Here is a 19,809-nt window from a genome sequence, read left to right as displayed (position 1 = left end):
ACTAGGAAATCGCTTGTAAGCTCACTGGTACAGACACAGAGACAATTTATCACATAACAAGGGATTTACACAGACTAAATACACAAGACAGGGCAAGCAACGAGACAGGGTTGGGAGGAGCTTGTAATCACACAGCAGGGGGAGGTACATGAAGATGAGTCACGGAAAAAAGACAGGGTTTATTTAACAGGAACATACACATTACAGGTCATAGAGGTTAGTTGCGATGAATCTAAACCTTTATACACAAACATTGTTACATAACACCATAATCATAAACACCAGAAATACGCCAGACGAAAGAAGAGATGAGAAGTGTCACATTAGCGATGCATGTTGAGTCTGCAGACTCTCGTTTAGTTTTTTTTTTTGTTGATGGGTTTAACCTTCTGTACTGATGTCACACTGCAGATGGAGTCACAGGGTCAATGTTTGCAGTGAAATGATTGGCTAAAACACAGGAAACGACAGATAGAGTTGCTGATGTTCAGCTCCCACTTGAGTTCCTGGTTAATGATGGTGCCCAGGAAACGAAAGGAGTGAGATATCCCACTAGCCCATAGCCTTATAGCCAAAATATCAGCACTGGCACCAGCAGATTTTCCACCAATCCACCAAATCACCTCAAAAGTGCCCCTAGTGGTCTGGACCTAAATGTGGGTTGTGGGATAATCTCCTGAATCCACATTGACAGAGGAGACTGGGATTAGGGGATCCTCTGGGGCCAGTGGTCCATCCCGGTCGTAGGAGGGTGACCGCCGGTCCAGATTCACCAGGGGTCTGGGCTGTACCCCTTGGGGAATGAGGCGCAGTGTCTCCATATTACCCTTGCTTAGCCTCAGCCCGTCTCTCCTGGGGTCAGAGTGGCTGGGTCGTAGGGGCTCCTGCCTACTTCTCTGCATCAACTCCACTGTGACCTGGTGGTTTTCCAGCAGGGGCACCAGAGCGTTGACTGTCCCTGGGCAGCTTTGAGGGGCGTGTTGTTTGGGATCTCCTGGTACTCTGTCAGGAGACTGTCACGGTTTGGGTCCTCTTCCTGTCTTATTTTGTAGTTTTCTTGTCTCTCGTGTCTCTGGGTGAGCTTCACTTCCTGTCCTGTCCCGTGATTGCCTGATTGCTTCCACCTGTGTCCAATCACCTGCACCTCCCTTGTGTATTTAAGCCCCGTGTGCCTGTTGTCCCTTGTCGCGTCATTGTCTATTGTCACTCGTCGTTGGTGCACGTTCTTTGGTTTTGTGTTTGATTAAAGAGCACTCTGTTCGAGAAATCCTGTGTTTGAGTCCTCGCTGCAACCTGCACCAGCACCCCACCTGACAGAATGATGCGACCACCGAAGGACTCAGCAGGGTTCGACTTTAAAGACCTGTTTTGGGAAGTCCTCAGCGCACACTGGGAGCAGGTACTGTAGCTGGCCGCCCACCTCCAGGCAACGTACGACACCCACGCCCTGGACCTCCGCGTTCGGCGGAAGCGACGCCGTCAACGACGCCCATCTCCGCCCGAACCGGCCCCAAGACCCCCGTCTCCGCCCGAACCGGCCCCAAGACCCCCGTCTCCGCCCGTCCCGGCCCCAAGACGCCCGTTTGAGTCCTGTCTGCCTGCCTTCACCTGCATCAGCGAACCACACCTGACAGAGACTCTGTCCAGGGCAGGAGGCCCCTCCACTGAGGTTAACCAACTGAGCGTCAGGCGCATAAGGGTTGGGGGAGTAGCATCATAGGTCCATGAGTGGAACCTTTGTGACTATAATGAGCTGCTTTCAATGCCCCATACTTGTTTACATCAGTGGGGGAAAGGTCCCGGCAGAATGAAAAAAGGGGCTAGTATACCTGCCTACTCCGCTTTAGGCCAATGCTCCCTCTCTGCAGTTCACTTGAAAACCTGTAGGTAGGCCTCAATGTCGTCTTCACCAGTCTGCTTGGTGAGCGCTTTACTGGCTTCTGTAGGCCTCTCTGCATTCTCCAACAAATGTGGCGATCCGGGGGAAGGGAGGCCAGATTCCACGATAAAATAGGAGGGATTTCATGATAAATCTTAGTTTGAACCAATGAACCTGTAAGTGAAAGGTTTCTTTAAAGATATAATTGTGCTATGTTTTGAACATTTGAGAGCTTGAGAGAAGTGAAGAATGTTGTGCGTTTTGTATCTAGAGTTTTGAGAAATTACCTCAAGGTTCTGAAAATGGTATCAAAGTTATTGTAAAAAAACTAATGAGTGACTGTTACATTAGTTATTGCAATAATCAATCGATCTCATAATTTAAAGATGATAAATTATTTCCTACATCTCTACCCTCACGCTTCAAGCCCACAGTCGGGTCTATTCTGAGTAAACAGGTCAGTGGGTGGAGGATCAGCCCCCCCAGCTTGTGTCTGTGGAGCGTCTGCGTGTGGTTTCGTTTGTTGTTTTCACGTCATTCAGAAGGACTCGGCGTGTTGCTGTGGACAAACTCACTGCCACCAGCCAGAGACGCCGCTCAAAAGCACGTTGGGGATCCAAAATTCTATTAGGACTCATGTTCTGTCTGTTATAAAACTTTTACTGCATTAATTAATTTTGTTTGAATCAGTTACATTGTATATTTGAAAAATGTACGTATGTGATCTAATTTGATAACGACTTCTCTGAGTGGGCCAGATACTGCCCACTTTGATCTCAAGTCGGCCAGATCACATATGGTTTTGATGGTGAGCAGACATCCACTGAGAGATGTCAGTCAGACAGGCAGAGATCCGTGCCGCCACCTGAGTGTCCGAAAATAAAATTTCAAAATAAAAGCGGCAACATTCCCTCGGTCTGCAGGGTTTGTGGTGCGTGTGTCTGGATTCTGTCTGAACCGAACATTCTTCACATTCCAGCCTCCCTGCAGGCTCCATAAGAATAGACGTCATAACTTGTGACATTTGATCTCTCTCCTTCTGCGTCGTCACATCTAAGTCAAAGGGCAGTGATTCAACAAACAGTAACTTTTTGAATGTGATTCATATGAAAATGTTATTTCACGGCTTCTTAAACAGGAATGTAATGATCTGTTTGATGTGGGTGCAGAAAAGAAGCATTTGGTCATTTGCAGGAGTGATACAGGAGACATCTAGGTGACACAGAGAAGACATAGAGGAGACACAGAAGAGACATAGAGGTGGCATAGAGGAGACATAGAGGAGACAGAGAAGACATAGAGGAGACCTATAGGAGACAAATAGGATTTATCTAGGAGACACAGAAGAGACATAGAGAAGACATAGAGGAGACATCTTGTGGCTGTTTGCCTTTGTGATGTTCATCACATTGAACACTCTTTGTACCTTCACAGCCGTGTTTAATGGTGCAGTGACAGACTGGAGGACAAAACCAGCAAACATGCATGTGTGACATGTTAAGATGACTCATGCACATAGTTGTAGACGCTGCATTAGAAACATGAAGGATGGACAGTTTCTCTACTGTAAAAGAACCCAGTTTTCCTGCTGGGGCTCTGTGTAGCTCCTCCCTCTCTACACATCCTGTAGAATAGTTGTGAGCTTTGAGGGTTGGTCAGTGGGGACAATCAGCCCCCACAGCTCTGAGGCATTGTTCCTCCCTGCAAAGAGCCCACAAACATCTGTGGCTCCATTCCATTGGGTAGTTGTCCCGTTACACGTTATACATCATACATGCTTTAAAGGAGGGACGTACTGTGCACAACTCGTAATGACAACTAATATTTTGTCTCTAACCTGTAATGTGCATGTTCCTGCTAAATAAACTATAACATTGACCTTTCTTGTGTGTGACTGCAAGGGCTTAACCATGGTTTAGACATTGGGGGGTTCCAAATGAATACCCTTCCCCATCATTTTTTTTAAAGCGGGTTTTGGGCATGTGTGGTGTAACAGTGATCCAGCGTGGTAAACAGCCTAACTATACTGATCGTGGCTGAGATTTCCTTTGTCGTGTGTGTGTGTGTGTTTAGATTAAGGGTTTTTAACGCCACTGACAAACAAATGACGCATGGAAAGTTGAGTGTGGTTGTGGTTTGGGTGTGAAAATAAGGTGTGATTTACTTGTTGTGTTTCTCAGCATTTAGTCTTAGTGATGGGGGGGGGGGTCTATGCAGTTCACAAAGTGCAGCAAACACAAAGGAGTTTTACTTGAGCTGTTGATGTTGAGATTGATGATAATTCATGAACCCCAAAACATTGCCTAAATACAAGAGGAAGTGCATTCAGTCCTTTAAGTGATTTGCACTGTGTTTGTTCAAAGGAATGTTCAAAGGAATCTACTGCCGTCTTCACCGTGATGAAGTCTGGTGGAAGGAGGCGCGCAGAGGGAGCGCAGAGGGAGCGCATCCACGCTGCTGCCAAGGCCTCCGGGTCGGAGTAGCAGGTTTCCAGAGTCCAGAGCCTGTTATATGTGGCCGATACGCAGTGATGAGCATATGATGTGTGTTTTGATGTGTTCTGCTCACTGAATGATGCAAAGAGGGAGAGCAGCACCCGGCCAATCAGGACACAATACAAAGAGTGGGAATTTGTCTTTGATGGGGGGGGGGGGGGGGGGGGGGTCTTACAGTGAGAACAACACTGAGAAGAATACCCCCTCCCCCCTTCTGTGGGCTCTGTATGACGGAAGACAGTACGACAATGGACAACAAACATTGTGCAGGGATAAGATAAAAATATAATAAAATTAGTGAAATATATGCTATGGGTTAGTAAGCTAAAGCTATGGGTTGGTTAAGAAATAACTATAAATATCAAATTAAAAACAAAGATAAAGTGCAAGCAGGTGGTACTAAACATCGCTCAAAGTACATGAAGATAATCACTGAGGGTCTTCTGTTTGGAGTCCTTTATTTGAAAGTTGTCTTTACAGTACATTTATCTGAGGATGTGCACTGTATGAGTATTGTATTGTCTGAGTATTGTATTGTGTATTGGAATGTGTCATATGTGTGTGTTGGCCCATTATTGTGTCTGCAAATCACTGAATTAATTGTAGTGTGACGTCCAGTAACACCTTTTATTAAGAAAATCTTCTGACGTGTTTTGGCTCGTGTCGTCACGTTCAGTTTGATGAAGGCCGCAGACCACAATGCGTCAGTCTCTTATTGAGAAGTCTTCCACCTGTAGTTTTCTCCCTGGTTTACATTGTAAATGTCTCTGCTCTGCTTTCTGAGTTGTTATGTTACTTGTGACCCACTGAACAAGTGGTCAGCCACTGGTCAGCATTATCAGTGGGAACTGGTTCTAGTGGGGAAAATACATCAGACCTGTTTTCCATCAGCACAACCGCTTCTTAACCTAAACTCCAGATGTTCTGGTCAAATAACCAAAATGAAATCGTAACCACCCTGCGAGAAATAATTTTAAACTGAACTGTGAATCATCTGTTGTGTTTCCTTTCTGCATCAGTCAAAGAAACCCCCCATGACACAAGAGACATGTGTTTGGAAAGACTTGATTTCCTCTGTAGGAGAGCCAAACATCACCGCTCTGAAACCGTCACCTCCCACTAGATACGAGGACATCGGGTTAAACATGTGGTGATCAGTCTGAGTTCAGTCTCAAGTGGAATATCAGGATGAGGATGGTGGTTTATTTCACTCTGATGCTCACAGCAGGGCGTAAGTACTTGTAGAAATGTCACATCTACTCTACAAGTGTACTCATGTTTTTACAGTGTTGAAGTAAGTAAAGAATTGTTTGACTCTTCAATGTCAGGATGCTCGGATCAGATGATAGAGACGAGGACTGTTGCTGTTGGAAGTGATGTGAAACTGAGTTGTGCCCGAGAGTCCTCAGGGAGCGTGTTTTGGATCAGACTTGTTCCTGGAAACGTTCCTGAATACTTAATGAAGTCAAATAGCTTCAAGAATAATGGTCACATTACAGCCACTCAACAGCCTGGAACATTGGATCTGCATATTGACAAAGCAAGTCTGAGAGATGCTGCAGTTTACTACTGTTTTAAAACCTTCCAAAAAGGCTTAACTTTTTTGAAAGCAACAGACCTGAGGGTTGGAGGTAAGTACATAACATAATGTAACTACAACTTGTTTTAATAAATGTCAACACTTAAACATGAAATGAATCCTGTTCTCGACTTCTTTTAGTAGAACCTGATTCCAGTGCAGTCGCTCCATCTGATCCGGTCCGTCCAGGAGACGCAGTGACGGAGGAGAAGTGTCCGGTCCCCCGGGACTCTGAGGTGAAGACATGTCCAGGAGAACACAGGGTGTGCTGTGCGAGAGCGACGCCACATCAATATGAGCCACCGTTTAATGGAAACAGTGTTGAAGAACATGAGGGGAACGCAGAGGAACCGCCAACAGAGGAACGTGTCTACAGCTTCTTCATTAAGGTCGGCTCCTCGGATGATGGATACCAGTACTGTGCTGTGAAAGCATGTGAGGAGAGATTTACTAGAAATGAAACACAGCAAGGAACTGAAGGTGACCACATCACATTTATGGAGGAATTAATTCATGTGATTCATTAGTTGAGTCAAGTAAATGAATCACAAAGCCGCTTTACTTTTATTATTTGCTTGTTTTCGCAGACAATTTGCAAAAAGACATCATTGCCCCTTTGCTATGTGCTGCTTTGGCCACAAGTCTGATTGTTATTGCCATTCTTAGTTATTCAATCAAGAAACTCAAGAAAGAATTGTGTGGTGTTTGTAACGGTAAGGAAAGCATCATACGTTGAGCTATCAAACAGTATTTGGTAGAACTGGACTCACATTAATGCTGGTGTTTATTTGACAATACAGCTGCTGTTTTTCTGAAATCCAAAGTTGAGACAGCCCCTGGTCATCGGCACAGTCAGCAGGTAGGAAGAGATATCGCTATCAGCTGTCAGCTCATTTTATTAATGTTGAAATCTCAAATAATTTCTCCGTATATTTTCTTTCAGACTGAGGAGGATTTATTGGTTTATTCTGCACCGACTTTTTATGGTAGGAGACCTAAAATGGGAGGATCAATGAATTCCACAACAGAGGAGGGTGAAAGTATCTACGCAGATGTCAGGGTCCAGGGGTCAGATCAACAGTCCAACATCGGATCAGCAGTCCAATATCGGATCAACAGTCTAACAGCAGATCAACAGTCTGACATCGAATCAACAGTCCAACCTCAGATCAACAGTCCAACATTGGATCCACAGTCTAATATCAAATCAAGAGTCACTCAAAAGGAATTTTACATCACTGTTGTAGACACAAGCAGATTCAAACATACATCATCATGCTCATGAATTCATTTAATAGTTTCTAAAAGGAATACTATGAATATAAGATTCAATTTAACATTCATCAGACAAAAAAGCTGAGGATTGAGTGGAGGAAAAGACATAGCTGTCACAAAGACGCAGAGCGGCTCCTCCTCTACTTAACCACCATCCTCTGCCTCAATCCTCCGGTAGTCATTGCACAGGTGTATACTTTTTTACATAGTCGTTATATCTTATATATCTGTTCTAAATTTTTTGTTGTCCTTGTTTTATTTTTTATATTTTTCTTGTTCTTTGTTTGTTGAGACCAAAAAGGAAAGACAGAACCACCCGGTGTACGCCTGCACGACTGAAAGAGCTAATTCTGCATCTAATGAAACCACATCCTCCAACGACTGCAATGGAAACCTTGTGTGGTGCGGCTCGTTGACACAGACGCTGTTTGGATATGCGTCATGAATTTAAGCCCAGCGACTCACCTGAGAGGTTTCTCTCCAGACTAAAAACGCCTATCATTTAATTTGTAATGCCACCAAAATGCTACAACTGCTTCTTACAATGCTACTAGCACTTTGAGGGGGAATTGTAGTAACGATGACTGCTGTAAGCTGCACATCTGATCTGCCTTATCTTCTGTTAGCAAAAACTCTGGTGTCACCTGGTGAATCAATGGAAATCTGTATCTTCTTTCAATACATGAAGTATTTGGCTGAGCTATTGTTTTAATGAATTGATTGATTGATTGGTTGATTTTAATGTTTTATTTTCTTCACTGCAGAGACATTGCCTGGGATTTTTCTGTCTAATATGCAGGATAACATGCCTTTAGTTTCCTTTAGTGCATTTAGTTGTTTAATTCTCAAATTCCATGGATAAGGAAAGTAAGTAGTCAATAATAAAGTAATCTTAAGTAAATAATGCACGAATGAATTGCTGTTCCTTCCCCAAAAAAGAGCTGATTCACTATGATGTGGTTATTGTGGAATCATTCTTTGATCAACCGTCACTCAAACCACACACCTTTTAATTCACTGTAGACTACTGCAATCTGGGCTGTATGGTTAACATGATGCATTCAAGTACACACACTTTACTTCAGTGCATTCCAAATGCTTTCTACTCATACACCCCTGTCCGAGGGAACATGCTCCTGTCATCGGGATCTGGTCCAGGCCCGGTCTCCTCCTTGGGCAACGATGTGGCTGTGCTGGATTTCAATGATGATGGCTAGGTTTAATTAACCCTTTTATCAATACTGATTTTCTTAACAGTCCATCAACCCTGCAGTTTGGCCCCCTGATGATGTAGGTCTAGATGCTATTTGTATGTTTAGTCATGGTTACAACAGAATCTTTCCTACTGATCTATTTACTTCATGGCTTCAAGTGGTTTTTAAACTGCAAGTATATGTGTAGGTGTAACCCTGGTTAGTTTTATGGTGCTGTAATTTACAGACACCTTTGAATGCGCCTTTGAAAGGTTACATAGGCACTAGAGTACCATGTAGTCTAGTAACTGGACTACCGTTAATCCTCAAATAGTGGCGGGGGCTTTTATTTACATGCAGATATTTTCCAATGTTCTCAATTACAATCAAGCAAGTCAAAAATTTCACTCGGCCAAGAAAAAAGTTTATCGTGTATAGCGCTTTATTTGCAGTGTCAACGTAACAATAAATATCTGGTCCTGTCAAAGCACAGCAATCACAGAACGAACAGGAGACAACCAAAATTAAACCAAATGGCCAGGACTTAGACTGGGTCTGTCATGTTACGCAACTACCAAAATCATCAGCAACATCTGAATGGGCACAGCCATTAATCTACGGTCAAATGGAGCAAACAAACTCCGAACTAAATGGACCTTGCAAAATAGGCCTACATCTAAACATAATACTCAGCTCACCGGTAATGAGGCAACATTTGTACAGCTATTCGGCGTCCCCCTCAACATCCTCTTCCCCATCCTCATCATCGAGAACAACAAGTTGATTATTAAGCAGCTCCTCCTCGTCGTTCTCCTCATCCTGGGCTACTTGCGTGCGGTTCTCCTCCCCCCCGCTGGCGGAGCTGCGCCAGCGCATCCCTACCAGCGGCGCATGGCTGTCCCGCTTTGAAGCAATGGATGAGACGCGCCTTCATGAACAATATCAAATTTGCCTAGTAGGCCTCTGTGGTAAAATGTGTTTTTTTTATTGCCAACAGTCCATGAAATTAGCCAATAACATTAAACATAAGGAGAACATGTATTTATTAAATATTACTTTTACATTTTTTTTTAACCCCGGCCTTTATTTGTCCGTATCGACCCCCCCCCCCCCTTCCCCCCCCAGCTACTATTTGAAGCCCTGTCTCTAATTAAATCCCGGTCTTTATTTGAGGATTTACGGTATATTCTTTAGAGATTCGCTGCCCTCTGCTGGGTTTGGACAGAACTGCAGTGATGGTTCTGCATGTGTCACGTGTAAAAGAAGAGCTTCATGTTTGACATGCATCAGCTCTGGCAGATGCTAGTGATGGAAATGCCTCAGTTGTGTTGCTTCCACGCAGGATTACAGCTCTTTGGACGCTTCTCTCAGTTTGACAAACTCTCCAGGGAAAATGAGACCTAAACCGACAAAGGTAAAACCCAAATCCTTTAAAATCATTTGTGTACTTGTGTACCTCTTGTGCTTTTATAAAGGACAGTGATGTAACTAACACGACAAACAGGTGAACACACTCAAATGTGAACAACCTTTTTTTTATTTTTGTTGCAAGTTTTGACTTTTGAGTTATTTTTTTAATGAAGCAAAACAAATATTATAGTTTTGGTCCCTACTGAAGTTCACAGGTTTAATACTAAGATGATAATTAACTTAAAATTAAATTGGATTTCTGGGGATCAAAAGTCATATATTTTCTCCTGGTATTTTTGAACAGGCTGAACTGAAGTGAACTTCTTTTACAACTGAGTGAATTTCACCGTTATTTAAAAATAAGTGTCCTTTTGCAGCATCTAGCACTAGATTTCTGCTCTTTTATATTCTCCCTCCTTGTTGCTGCTTCCTTCTTTGATCAGATCTGAAAAAATAGCTCCACATTATTTGAAACAGGTTGAATTAATTACTTTCCAGCCGTGAGCTGCAGCCAGCAGCTGAGTAGCTTAGCTTAGCTTAGCTTAGCTTAGTTTAGCTTAGCTTAGCATAACCACTGTGGAAAGGAGGGAGCGGAGTTTAAGTTCAGTAGTGAGCATTTATCCGCAGACTTTATGCTAAGCTAAGTTAGCAGTGGATGTTTTTTGATTTTTATCTTCATTGCAACACGATCTGTAAGAAGCTGTCGTCTCGGCTTCTGTCAACATTCAATTTGACTTCAAATTCCCACGTGAGCTCTGCCACTGATCATCTTTGTTTGCTTTTAGGAAAAATAAGTGGAAAAGCCCTGTATAAAAAAACATCTGAACATCTGAACATGACATCAGAACGTTGAAACGACAAATATATAAAAGCATCATACAGACATACATTCACACAAACTGCTCCACAACGATCAGTTGACGCCTGGAAACTCCAGTCTGTGCCACAATAAGGTTTGATAATTAAGAGTTGCGTTACGTTTGGTTCAATTACACTTTCAAATGATTGGTTTACAAAAAGGATAAATCAACACAACTTGACTTTTCCTTTTTTTTCCCAGAGAAAGTTAAAAACAGATGGTTCTTTTAAGAGATAAAATGAATGAAGATAAGAAAGAGGAAGTATTATATTACAAATAAATTAAGAACATTAATATATTACATGAATTAACCACTTGTTGACACAAGTTAAAGCAAATTAGGTACATTCAAAGTAAGCCCCTTGTTTGGTTTCAAGAATCACACTGTTGACTTTTTCCAGGCAAAAACATGGAGGTTCAATTAAGATAGTAAATTGTATTACTTCCACTTGATAAAAGATGAAACATAACTTGAGTGAAATCAAGAGGCCGTTGATATTAATCACGGATCAAATCAGCTGCTCAATTAAACTTAAACGGTTATTAACCGGCACGAATAACCTCCATCTCACGGAGGATTAATCATCTTCATCAGCCAAACATCCTCCCAATTCATTTGCTGTCTAACTCTTACTTTTCCCCCTCGGCCATTCGGCATCCATTCTCCAACAGGTCAAATGCACTGAGAAAGGGCAATATTACGTGTTATTGTTGTGCTCGTAGTACCTATTTTGTGGCTTGGGCAGTAAGACAAATATTAATTTATTTTGTGCTGTGAAGTGACTTTTAATTATTGCTGATTTGGCTTTGTTTAGTCTGCTGGTGTAACCGAATGGAATGACCTTTGTTTTTTCCGGCAGGCTGTAATGACCAGCTATCTCCACATGGGGGCCACGGTGGCCATGAAAGGCATCGACAGCAGAGGGATCAGGCAGTAGGCCGGCTGGCTGGCTGCAGACCGGTCCCGCCCGTGGTTTCTGTTCAACTTGGACCCGTTTCTCTCCCGGACTCGAGGCGGCTTCGCGGGGTCAGCGGCGGGGTTGCGGGGGGGTTTGTTGTAGGGGGGGGAATGAGGCCCGTAGCCGGGCCAATCGTCATTGTACCTTTCACCCTGATCTCCTCCTCCTGACCCACTGCCCTCCTCGCCTGGAACGAGAAGAAAAGAATTTGTGACTGGTGAGTCGAAATGAGACATTTCATCAACACGCCTTTAAATGCATCACTTGATGCTCTTTTAGTGTCCTTTGTACTGACTGTCCATGAAGTCCATGTCCTGTCCACTCTGAGCGTGTCTCAGCTTGTTGGTCACCACCCTCAGCTCCATGATCAGCTGTCTAGTCCTCACATCCGGCCGGGCGATGTCCACCTCCACCTCCGGGTTGTTGATCTGGTTGACCAGCCCGTCGCCCGTCACATCCGGAAGGTACCTGGACACACAAAGAGGCGTTCATGCAACGCACACATGTGATCAGGGGAGGGTTCAACTTTGACACCATGTGACATCTTTTTGAGTTTCCCCTGTCTGGCTATCAGAAATAAATGCTGGGTAGGTTGTGTGCTGCCAACCACCAAGGCTTCAGCCCTAATGTACAAGGACAGGGAAGTCACCTCGTAAACTTGTAACCTGGGGGGGGATCTGGGGGGTGGTACATGTCTGTGTTGACCCAGTCTGCTGTGTGTGAACGACCTCTAAATCACGCTGGAATAAGGGGCCTCTTGTGTGCATAAAAACTAGCAGACAGCATATGGGTGACTGTTGTGGACTAAATAAACTCAATTCCGTCTGTTACATCCTTCCCCGTCTGCACCGTCAGTCAGTCGCCCTCCACCTCCACCTCCGCCCGCCCGCCTCTTACCTCCCCCGGGTCTGCCCGTTCCAGCAGCGGTCCTCATTAGTGACGTCGGAGGCCATCTTTTCGTCGTTGCAGATGGTGTGTGGGAGGGACACCCAGAAGCCACGCATGGGCCGCAGTCGCTCCTTCAGCTCGGTGACCTGCGCGGAGGCGGAAAGGCGTGGAATGAGTCAGACCTGCTTTTAGAGTATCCTTGTTTGGAAGGAAGCATATTGAAGCTTCAGGGCTGACAGGGCGAGTGACACGACCCTTCTTCTGGGTCTTTTCTTTCCTCTGCTCTTGGTGTCGTTTCATTTATTTTCCTTTTCACTCCCACTCTGTGCTCACAGGCATTATTCGATCCCCTACCGAGCTTAGACTTATTACTATGTCTGGATCCTGGCTCGAGCACAGTGCAAACATTCTTTATTAGTTCCAAAATCATATATCAACCATACTCAACCCAACAATATGACCTGCGCAACATTTCTGAGTACTTAACGCTTAACTTATCCGTTTTCTTGATCTAAATAATGAGACAAATGACAGTATCATGTTGAAAGAGTGGCTCGTAGAGTTGTCACGCTCATTCGTTTGCCTCAGTGAGGTCGACGCATGCGGCGCTTTCTCCTTTACCAGCCGATCCAGGTTGGTGCCTGCAGCGGTGGTGGGTTTCTCCTCGGGGGTGTAGGTGCGGAAAGGCCTCCTGTTTCCCCCCGACTCTTTGGGGGAGCGCTTGGGCCGTCCAGGTGCCGGCCTCGGACTTCCACAACCCTGGAAAACCTGAGGTAAACAACGACAAAGTCAAACTAACGTAAACAGCTGTGGTGTCAGTGCACATTGTGGGTCGGGGGGGTGGAAGTGTGCTCTCTGATACCACGAACCCCCACAATGAAACACACCAAGCTGAGCTTCCTCTCCGTAAAGCGCTGCCATGGAACTCTCTCTCTCTGCTGGATTATCTGCTGGGACCTCTGCCATGTTTTAATCTTACTGCGAGGCTGTCACGCTCTCTGTGGATCATTTCTGTCATTTTCTTGCTTTGTGTGCTGTCTCATTAAGATTCAAATTAAAACACCAGGATTATAGCTTTTTACTTAGAAATGAGATTTACAGAAGAAGAAAAAAAGAATAGCTAGTGTGCAAAATCTTGGAAAAGCGATAAAAATGCATTAGTGTCCATCTAATTTCTTGTGTGCGCTCCTCCTTGCCTTGGTGGAGATGCTGACGCTGTTCTCCTGCATGTGCATGATGGCCTCAGACACTTTCACAGAGATGGAGTCGGCTGCAAGCTCCATGTTGAACGGCCCCTCCAACTTCTCTGAAACCTGGTAGAGAGCATCTGGTAGGCGACAAAGGGAGATGCAGAAATAGAGATGACAGGGTGAAGACGTTTGCTGTGTGTGCACACCGTCTGGTGACCCATTCCACACCGGGACGAACATCAAGACAGTACTTTGAAAGCTCTCACTGGCTCATCAGCAAATAACATGTGATTTACACATGTGTATGAGGTTAAAGAAAAGGGATGGAAGAAGAGAAGTGTGAAGAATTATGGAGGGTTGAAAGGGTACATGAGGGTAAAATGGGTTTGGATTTAGTTCACGTGGACTGAGAGAGGAAAGGTAGGAGGAAGAAAGAAAGGAAGGAGCATATGGGTTCAATGAAAGGAAACCTAGACGGATCAATTGTGAAGTAGCAGAGAAGCATGAATGATTAATGAAGGAGGAATTCATTGAGGGGAAAAGGATGTGAAGGTAAAATTACTATTTTTAGTGATGCTCAATTTAATAATAATAATAAAGAAGAATCACAAAAAATTGAAAATGTAAATTTGGATCATGACATTGTGCTCAACGTAAACCCTCTGGAAACACAGCCCCATATTAGGACGTATTTTTCACCCTCACCCACCAATGAAATTGTTCCATTCTGTGTCCAGGTCGCCCTGATTGGCCAAGCAGCCCTTCATCACGTTAAGGCACAGGGAGTGGCAGGGCCGCAGGGACGGCATCCCACGGCACAGCGGGCAGTACCACTGGCGCATCAGGCCACGCACACACTCCGAGTCTGCAGTCAACTGAAGACAAGAATAACTCAACACTATTAAAGGTTATTCATATTATAGGATGTAGACCATTTCACAAGTCAAAAACATAAACATACCAAATGTGTTCCACTTTATTCTCTGTTGTGGATGATATCAACTTGCAGTAAGCTGTGTAAGCACTGTTAGCTTTGTTAGCTTAGCTTCTGTTTTGTGTGCTGTTAAATTGTGAAAAGAATAATTCTGCAACTTGTTGATAATAATTGGGACGAGTCAAATGTAGAGCTGGAATGATTAGTTGATTTATCAATAAACAGATAAACAGTTATTGTTATTACTAATCATTTTGATGATGAAAAAGTTTTATATTAATATATTTTTAGCAAAACTGTAAAATATTTAAAGATTGCAAAAGCTTTACAAATATGATTCATTACTTTTCTTCCTGTCTTCTGTTATATTTGGATTGTTAGTCAGGTTCAACAAGCAGTTTGAATTTATCAGCTTGATTTTATAGAAATAATGACACACTCACCTTTATTGCTTTGTTAACAATATCCCGACCAGTAGCCAAGCCCTGAGACAAAGCTCTGGCTGCAATGAAAGCCCTCGACACCTGGATTTAAACGCACAGAGAGCACAACGATGTTACTCAGTCCGAGTCGCTCATAACTGTGCATTGTGCTGTAAACAAAGGCCTCTTTTACTTGAACACGCAGTCTGCGGGGAACTTCACCAAAGGGCTGCAGCTGCTCAGCGTGTTTGCTGACACACTCCAGGTACTCCTCACTGAACTGATACTGGGGGTTGACCAGAGAGAAGACTCGCTCCACCAGTCCGGACCAGAAGTCTGAGAGAACCTCCGACAGACTGACACTGCCCCCTGCGGAGAGAGGAACAGCTCAGCACTCAGTCTGACAGAAAGAACACGGTAGTATTACTCATGTGATGCTCATTGAGAACCATGGGACTATGACTATTGAGTTAAAGGAATAGTTCACCCCAATATCCATGTCGCCTGGTGCTCATAAACCCGAAACCCACCCAGAACCTCCTGCCTGACCCCTGTAAGCTGCACATGCATTTTTTTCTTTAACAAGAAATAAAATATAATGTCTTTTTGTAGAAGTCTGAGTGGCAAAGTTTGGAACTGACTTCTTACTTCTTTCTATTAAATCCGCGTCAGTCTCTTTGTGCATAAACGATTGTGAGATCTCGGATCTTTAGTCTCCAACGCGGCCTCAAAACAAGCCACACATGTTGTTTGGCAAACAAATACGGGTTGAATAAGCAGCAGCAGCCTGCAGACGGCCTCCACAGAGAGGCTGCCGCGCCAAAGGAGCCATCCGGAAACACGGAAATAGAAACAGTCATCCAAGGGATTCCGATTCTCTCTCTATTTCTCCTCCAAATCTCCTCTGGTTTTTCAATTCTCTTAAAAAGATAAGATCCTTTCCCACTTGTGCCGGATTTACCACCTCGGGGATGTGCACTGATGAGACGACACCAGATGGCCATAGCAACAAGAACCTTCACAGCGTCTTCAGCGCACTTCTCACCTCCCACCAGACGACCACACATAGAGTCTTTAAACACGCGCACGTGTCAGAAGGTGTGTCTATAAATAAATCAGAACCTTTTGGGCATTTTTAATTGTTTGCGTTGGGATTGTAGAAGGTAACCGGGTGTCTAGTAAGGTGTCTTTAGACCACTAAATTGTGTTTTTTATACCATCAGACCATTAGAATACATTAAAGTGATTAACCAGAATAATATCTGCGCAGATCCACAAACAGCTCCTGGAAGACTTGTGCATTCTGGGTGAAGAGCCGGCCGTAGGTCTTGGTGAACATCTGGTTCATGGACTTCTCTGACAAGTCTATGAGCTCTCTGAAGAACTCTGCAGAAACACAAAGAGGAAAACACAGATGAATCCATCACCTATTTTGTCCACTTTTAGTATCTCACAAGGTCTCCACGTAGGCAGGCGCTCAGACACCCCCTCCGCTTCCAGATGAACCGCTCACAGGGACGGTTACATCACAACCTGCATGCTGCTAAACGAGTGGAACAACGTGGACTCTATTTGGATCTTCAGGACTCATACGCAGTCTCCCACACCTCCTTCAGCGTCTTTAAATGATTCATCACATACATTATGTAAAAGGATGAGGAGGGGGGGAAAGGTGATAGCAGTCCACAGCAGGTAGGAGGAGAAAGTGTTAATTCAGCTGGCCGCTGCAGACCTGCAGCTTCACATACAGAATTTACGACAACGTGGGCTGAATTCTCTGGAATGACTCAAGCTGTCTGGGTGGATTTACGTACATGACCATTTATGTGAATGTATAAACCGCTGTCATACTTTATTCTGTGATTTGATAATGTTGTTACTTGATTACAGTTTGATTACTGAAAGTGCAGTTATTAAAAAGGCAATGAGGGTCCACTTTGTGACGCTAACGTTGATTCATGGGAAAGGGAAGCCCAGTGTGTGTCTGTACTTCCACTAAAACTAGGGCATAAATGTCAGCACATCTCAACCTCTGCAGCCACGATTATTTATTTATTGCGTCTCGCGTGAGCCCTCAGACTTAATGAAAGTGAGACGCAAAACTAACCTTGAAATTCAGCAGTTTTTGTGCGCCGATTAAACATAAATAGGGAGCATGTCGGGCTCTCTGAAATATGCATGTATTGCCCTGCTTTTACTGTCCGACGTCAATTTTGAGGCTCAGACATCCGACCTTCTGAGAGGAACTGTGCAGCCGGAGACCCTTAGACGGGGAGGGAGACGGGGGGGAGACGGGACGGAGACTGGGGGGGAGACGGGGGGGAGATGGGAGGGAGACTGGGAGGGAGACGGGGAGAACCCCTGTCCCTTTCCCCCCCTCGAATGCACACTGTGGCTTCTGGCAATTCAACACACACACACACACACACACACACACACACACACACAACAATGAGCCGTCTCTCACCATCAAAGCGGCGGTGCCTCAGCGTGAAGGTAGTCAGAAGGAACTGGCTGTTCTCCTCCACGGCTTTGAGGAAGTCCCTCTCGCTCTGCAGGGCCAGCGTCTCCTCCATCTGACTGGAGCAGCAGGTGTAGTCCAGAGGACAGAGTCGCAGGTGCTCACCTGAGACACAGTTGAACCAGGATGGGATCCGTCGTTCACATGATGTGGGCCACGTGTTTGGTGCAGTTAATGTGAATAAACTCAACAAAAGCAAAGGCCTGTTCTCAGTTACACCAGTAAGCTTCTTTTATCAGGTGGAAGCACATGTTTTAGTTTGTTCAGTTAATGTGGGGAAATCTTATGGAAGATAAGCTTTGATAGAAAATTGTAATTTCCCCACATGAATTATTCAACTTCAATCAGTCTTTCTTTGTCAGCTCAGGTTGGGTCTTTGATAGGTAATGATATGCAAACAGAAGGAAAGAGGGAAAACCGCACTGTGAATGGGGAAAAGGTTGGAATTCTTTGTTTCTAGGATTTTAAATCAAGCATGAATAATGCTGCTGTTATTAATATAGTCAGAAATCTCCCAACTCCTCCCTGACTGAGGTTCCCCTCCGCCTCTTTTGTTCTCTGTGTCTCACTATTCGCCCACTCTCATCCCTCTATTTCCATTTTAAACTGCCTCTCTTCATCCTTGGCTCTCTGGGCCATCTGCTCCTCTGGCCCACGGGACGGTGAGCCAAGACTCAGGCGCAGACACACACACACACACACACACACACACACACACACACTATCAATCAATAATGTCTCAATGACTCACACACAGCTAAATTACCACAAAATAAATCCTCACACAAGAGATCTGCAATTTCACAAACATAAATTTCCACCAATTAATTGCACTTTTTTTTCTGAAAGCTCCGTCTAAGGGTGACACGCGCACACACACACACACACACACACACACACACACACACAGTCAGCCCTGCTGATTTAAATGCAAAGCTTAACCTCCACATCTTCCCTCAAGTGCTCCAACATTTCCTCCGAGGTCCACATTTAAACAGTCACCTATGAACCCTCAAACTTCTCGCTCTTCTCTCATCAAAACTTCAATTATACAAACTCCAACAGTTTGTAATCCCTGTGATGATTTCATTTAACAGATACGATTATCGCAGCCTATGAGTCCATGCAGGGATTTAACTGGGCCAGCAGGCAAAGACTAATTAGGGGCGAGGTTCTTTGTTGCACCGGTGTTGGCAATTTGCTCATCCCCTTAATCATCCTATTTAAACTGCACAGAAGGGGGGAGGGGGCGGTGTAATTTGTTTTAAAGCACCCTGCATAATTCCCCCCGAGGAACACTCACCGTGATATTCCTGCTTTGTGTCTTTGGGGGGTTTGGGCCCCCTTGTACTTTTCTATGACTCTTCTACCATAACTTGTAGTATTGGTGTAATTTATTAACTATACTATTACTAATGTTGCCATACTAAATAGTGTGTGGTTGTGAGCAGGGACTTTACAGAGAGCTTAATGTGCATAGTTGTTGGCCCACATACATTCCTGCTGCGACAATGATCCTATACATTTTGGGATCTTGAATTAGGCAAAAGCTTCTTAACAGATGAAGACGGGACTCCCCCTGTGCCGTATGTCTCAATCGCGTTATTACATTGTTATTGTCTTACCGGAGATTTGAGTGAGCGGAGCGGTGCCGGTGCTGTACCCCTTCTCTGCGTACACCTGCCGGGTGTCGGCGCAGCTCCTCCCCGCGGACGCGCCGGGGCTGCGGGTCCCCGACAGAGCGCAGAGCAGCACCAGCAGCGGGTACCTGGGGAAGGACGGCCGGCTCTCCATGCTCACAAGTCTAATGGAACCAGGCGGGTGCGTGCACAGCGGCTTCTGATAAATGAACGGACGGCCGGTTTGGATGCAAAGCAAAAGTGAAAAGAATATCCACGTCACACGTTAAAAGGAGTCATAGTTTCCCCCCTTTGAGTGCGATGAGCGGATGAATTCATCACAGATGCATCTCCATCCACCGCGAGCAGCTAGTTCGTCCTCCCTGGGAGATCCGCTGCTGTGCGTAAAGGGGATGTGATCGGGGCACTCCCGTCCCTCAGCCCGAGCCAAGCTCACGGGGTTGGCCGCAAACTACCGGAAACAGGACAGCTTTCAAAATAAAAAGAACACACGTTTCTTTTTCTTCTAGGCATTTCAACTGGCCTTGAAATAGCAACAAAGGGCACCGGAATACACCATAAAGGG

General features: G+C 44.8%; 2 protein-coding genes across 4 annotated transcripts; one reads left to right on the top strand and one right to left on the bottom strand.

Moving 5' to 3' along the window:
* Positions 1-5,549: 5,549 nt before the first annotated feature.
* On the top strand, positions 5,550-7,984 carry LOC119211222 (uncharacterized). Of its 3 annotated transcripts, none has more exons than XM_037461953.2 (6): positions 5,550-5,605; positions 5,703-6,005; positions 6,098-6,433; positions 6,541-6,666; positions 6,754-6,812; positions 6,897-7,984. In XM_037461953.2, exons 1-6 carry the CDS (start codon positions 5,563-5,565, stop codon positions 7,236-7,238), a joined length of 1,209 nt encoding a protein of 402 aa, XP_037317850.2. In that variant the 5' UTR covers positions 5,550-5,562; the 3' UTR covers positions 7,239-7,984. The 3 variants fall into 3 exon arrangements, with proteins under 3 accessions (XP_037317850.2, XP_037317849.2, XP_062414495.1); XM_037461952.2 differs by having other exon boundaries at positions 6,095-6,433; XM_062558511.1 differs by lacking the exon at positions 6,897-7,984 and having other exon boundaries at positions 6,095-6,433; positions 6,541-6,883.
* Positions 7,985-10,458: 2,474 nt separating this feature from the next.
* gpc2 (glypican 2) lies at positions 10,459-19,684 on the bottom strand. Its single transcript, XM_037461951.2, has 11 exons — positions 19,230-19,684; positions 17,551-17,709; positions 16,335-16,469; positions 15,277-15,452; positions 15,105-15,185; positions 14,437-14,602; positions 13,734-13,864; positions 13,159-13,305; positions 12,547-12,683; positions 11,945-12,117; positions 10,459-11,836 (listed from the first exon to the last, which is right to left on the bottom strand). The coding sequence occupies exons 1-11, from the start codon at positions 19,396-19,398 to the stop codon at positions 11,565-11,567; spliced, it is 1,746 nt and encodes a 581-aa protein (XP_037317848.2). The 5' UTR covers positions 19,399-19,684; the 3' UTR covers positions 10,459-11,564.
* Between the last annotated feature and the right edge of the window lie 125 nt (positions 19,685-19,809).

This window comes from Pungitius pungitius, chromosome 2 (assembly GCF_949316345.1).
Source record: "Pungitius pungitius chromosome 2, fPunPun2.1, whole genome shotgun sequence".
Taxonomy (NCBI): domain Eukaryota; kingdom Metazoa; phylum Chordata; class Actinopteri; order Perciformes; family Gasterosteidae; genus Pungitius; species Pungitius pungitius.
Note: the sequence above shows the minus strand (reverse complement) of the source record. Positions and strands in the feature narration are given on the sequence as shown.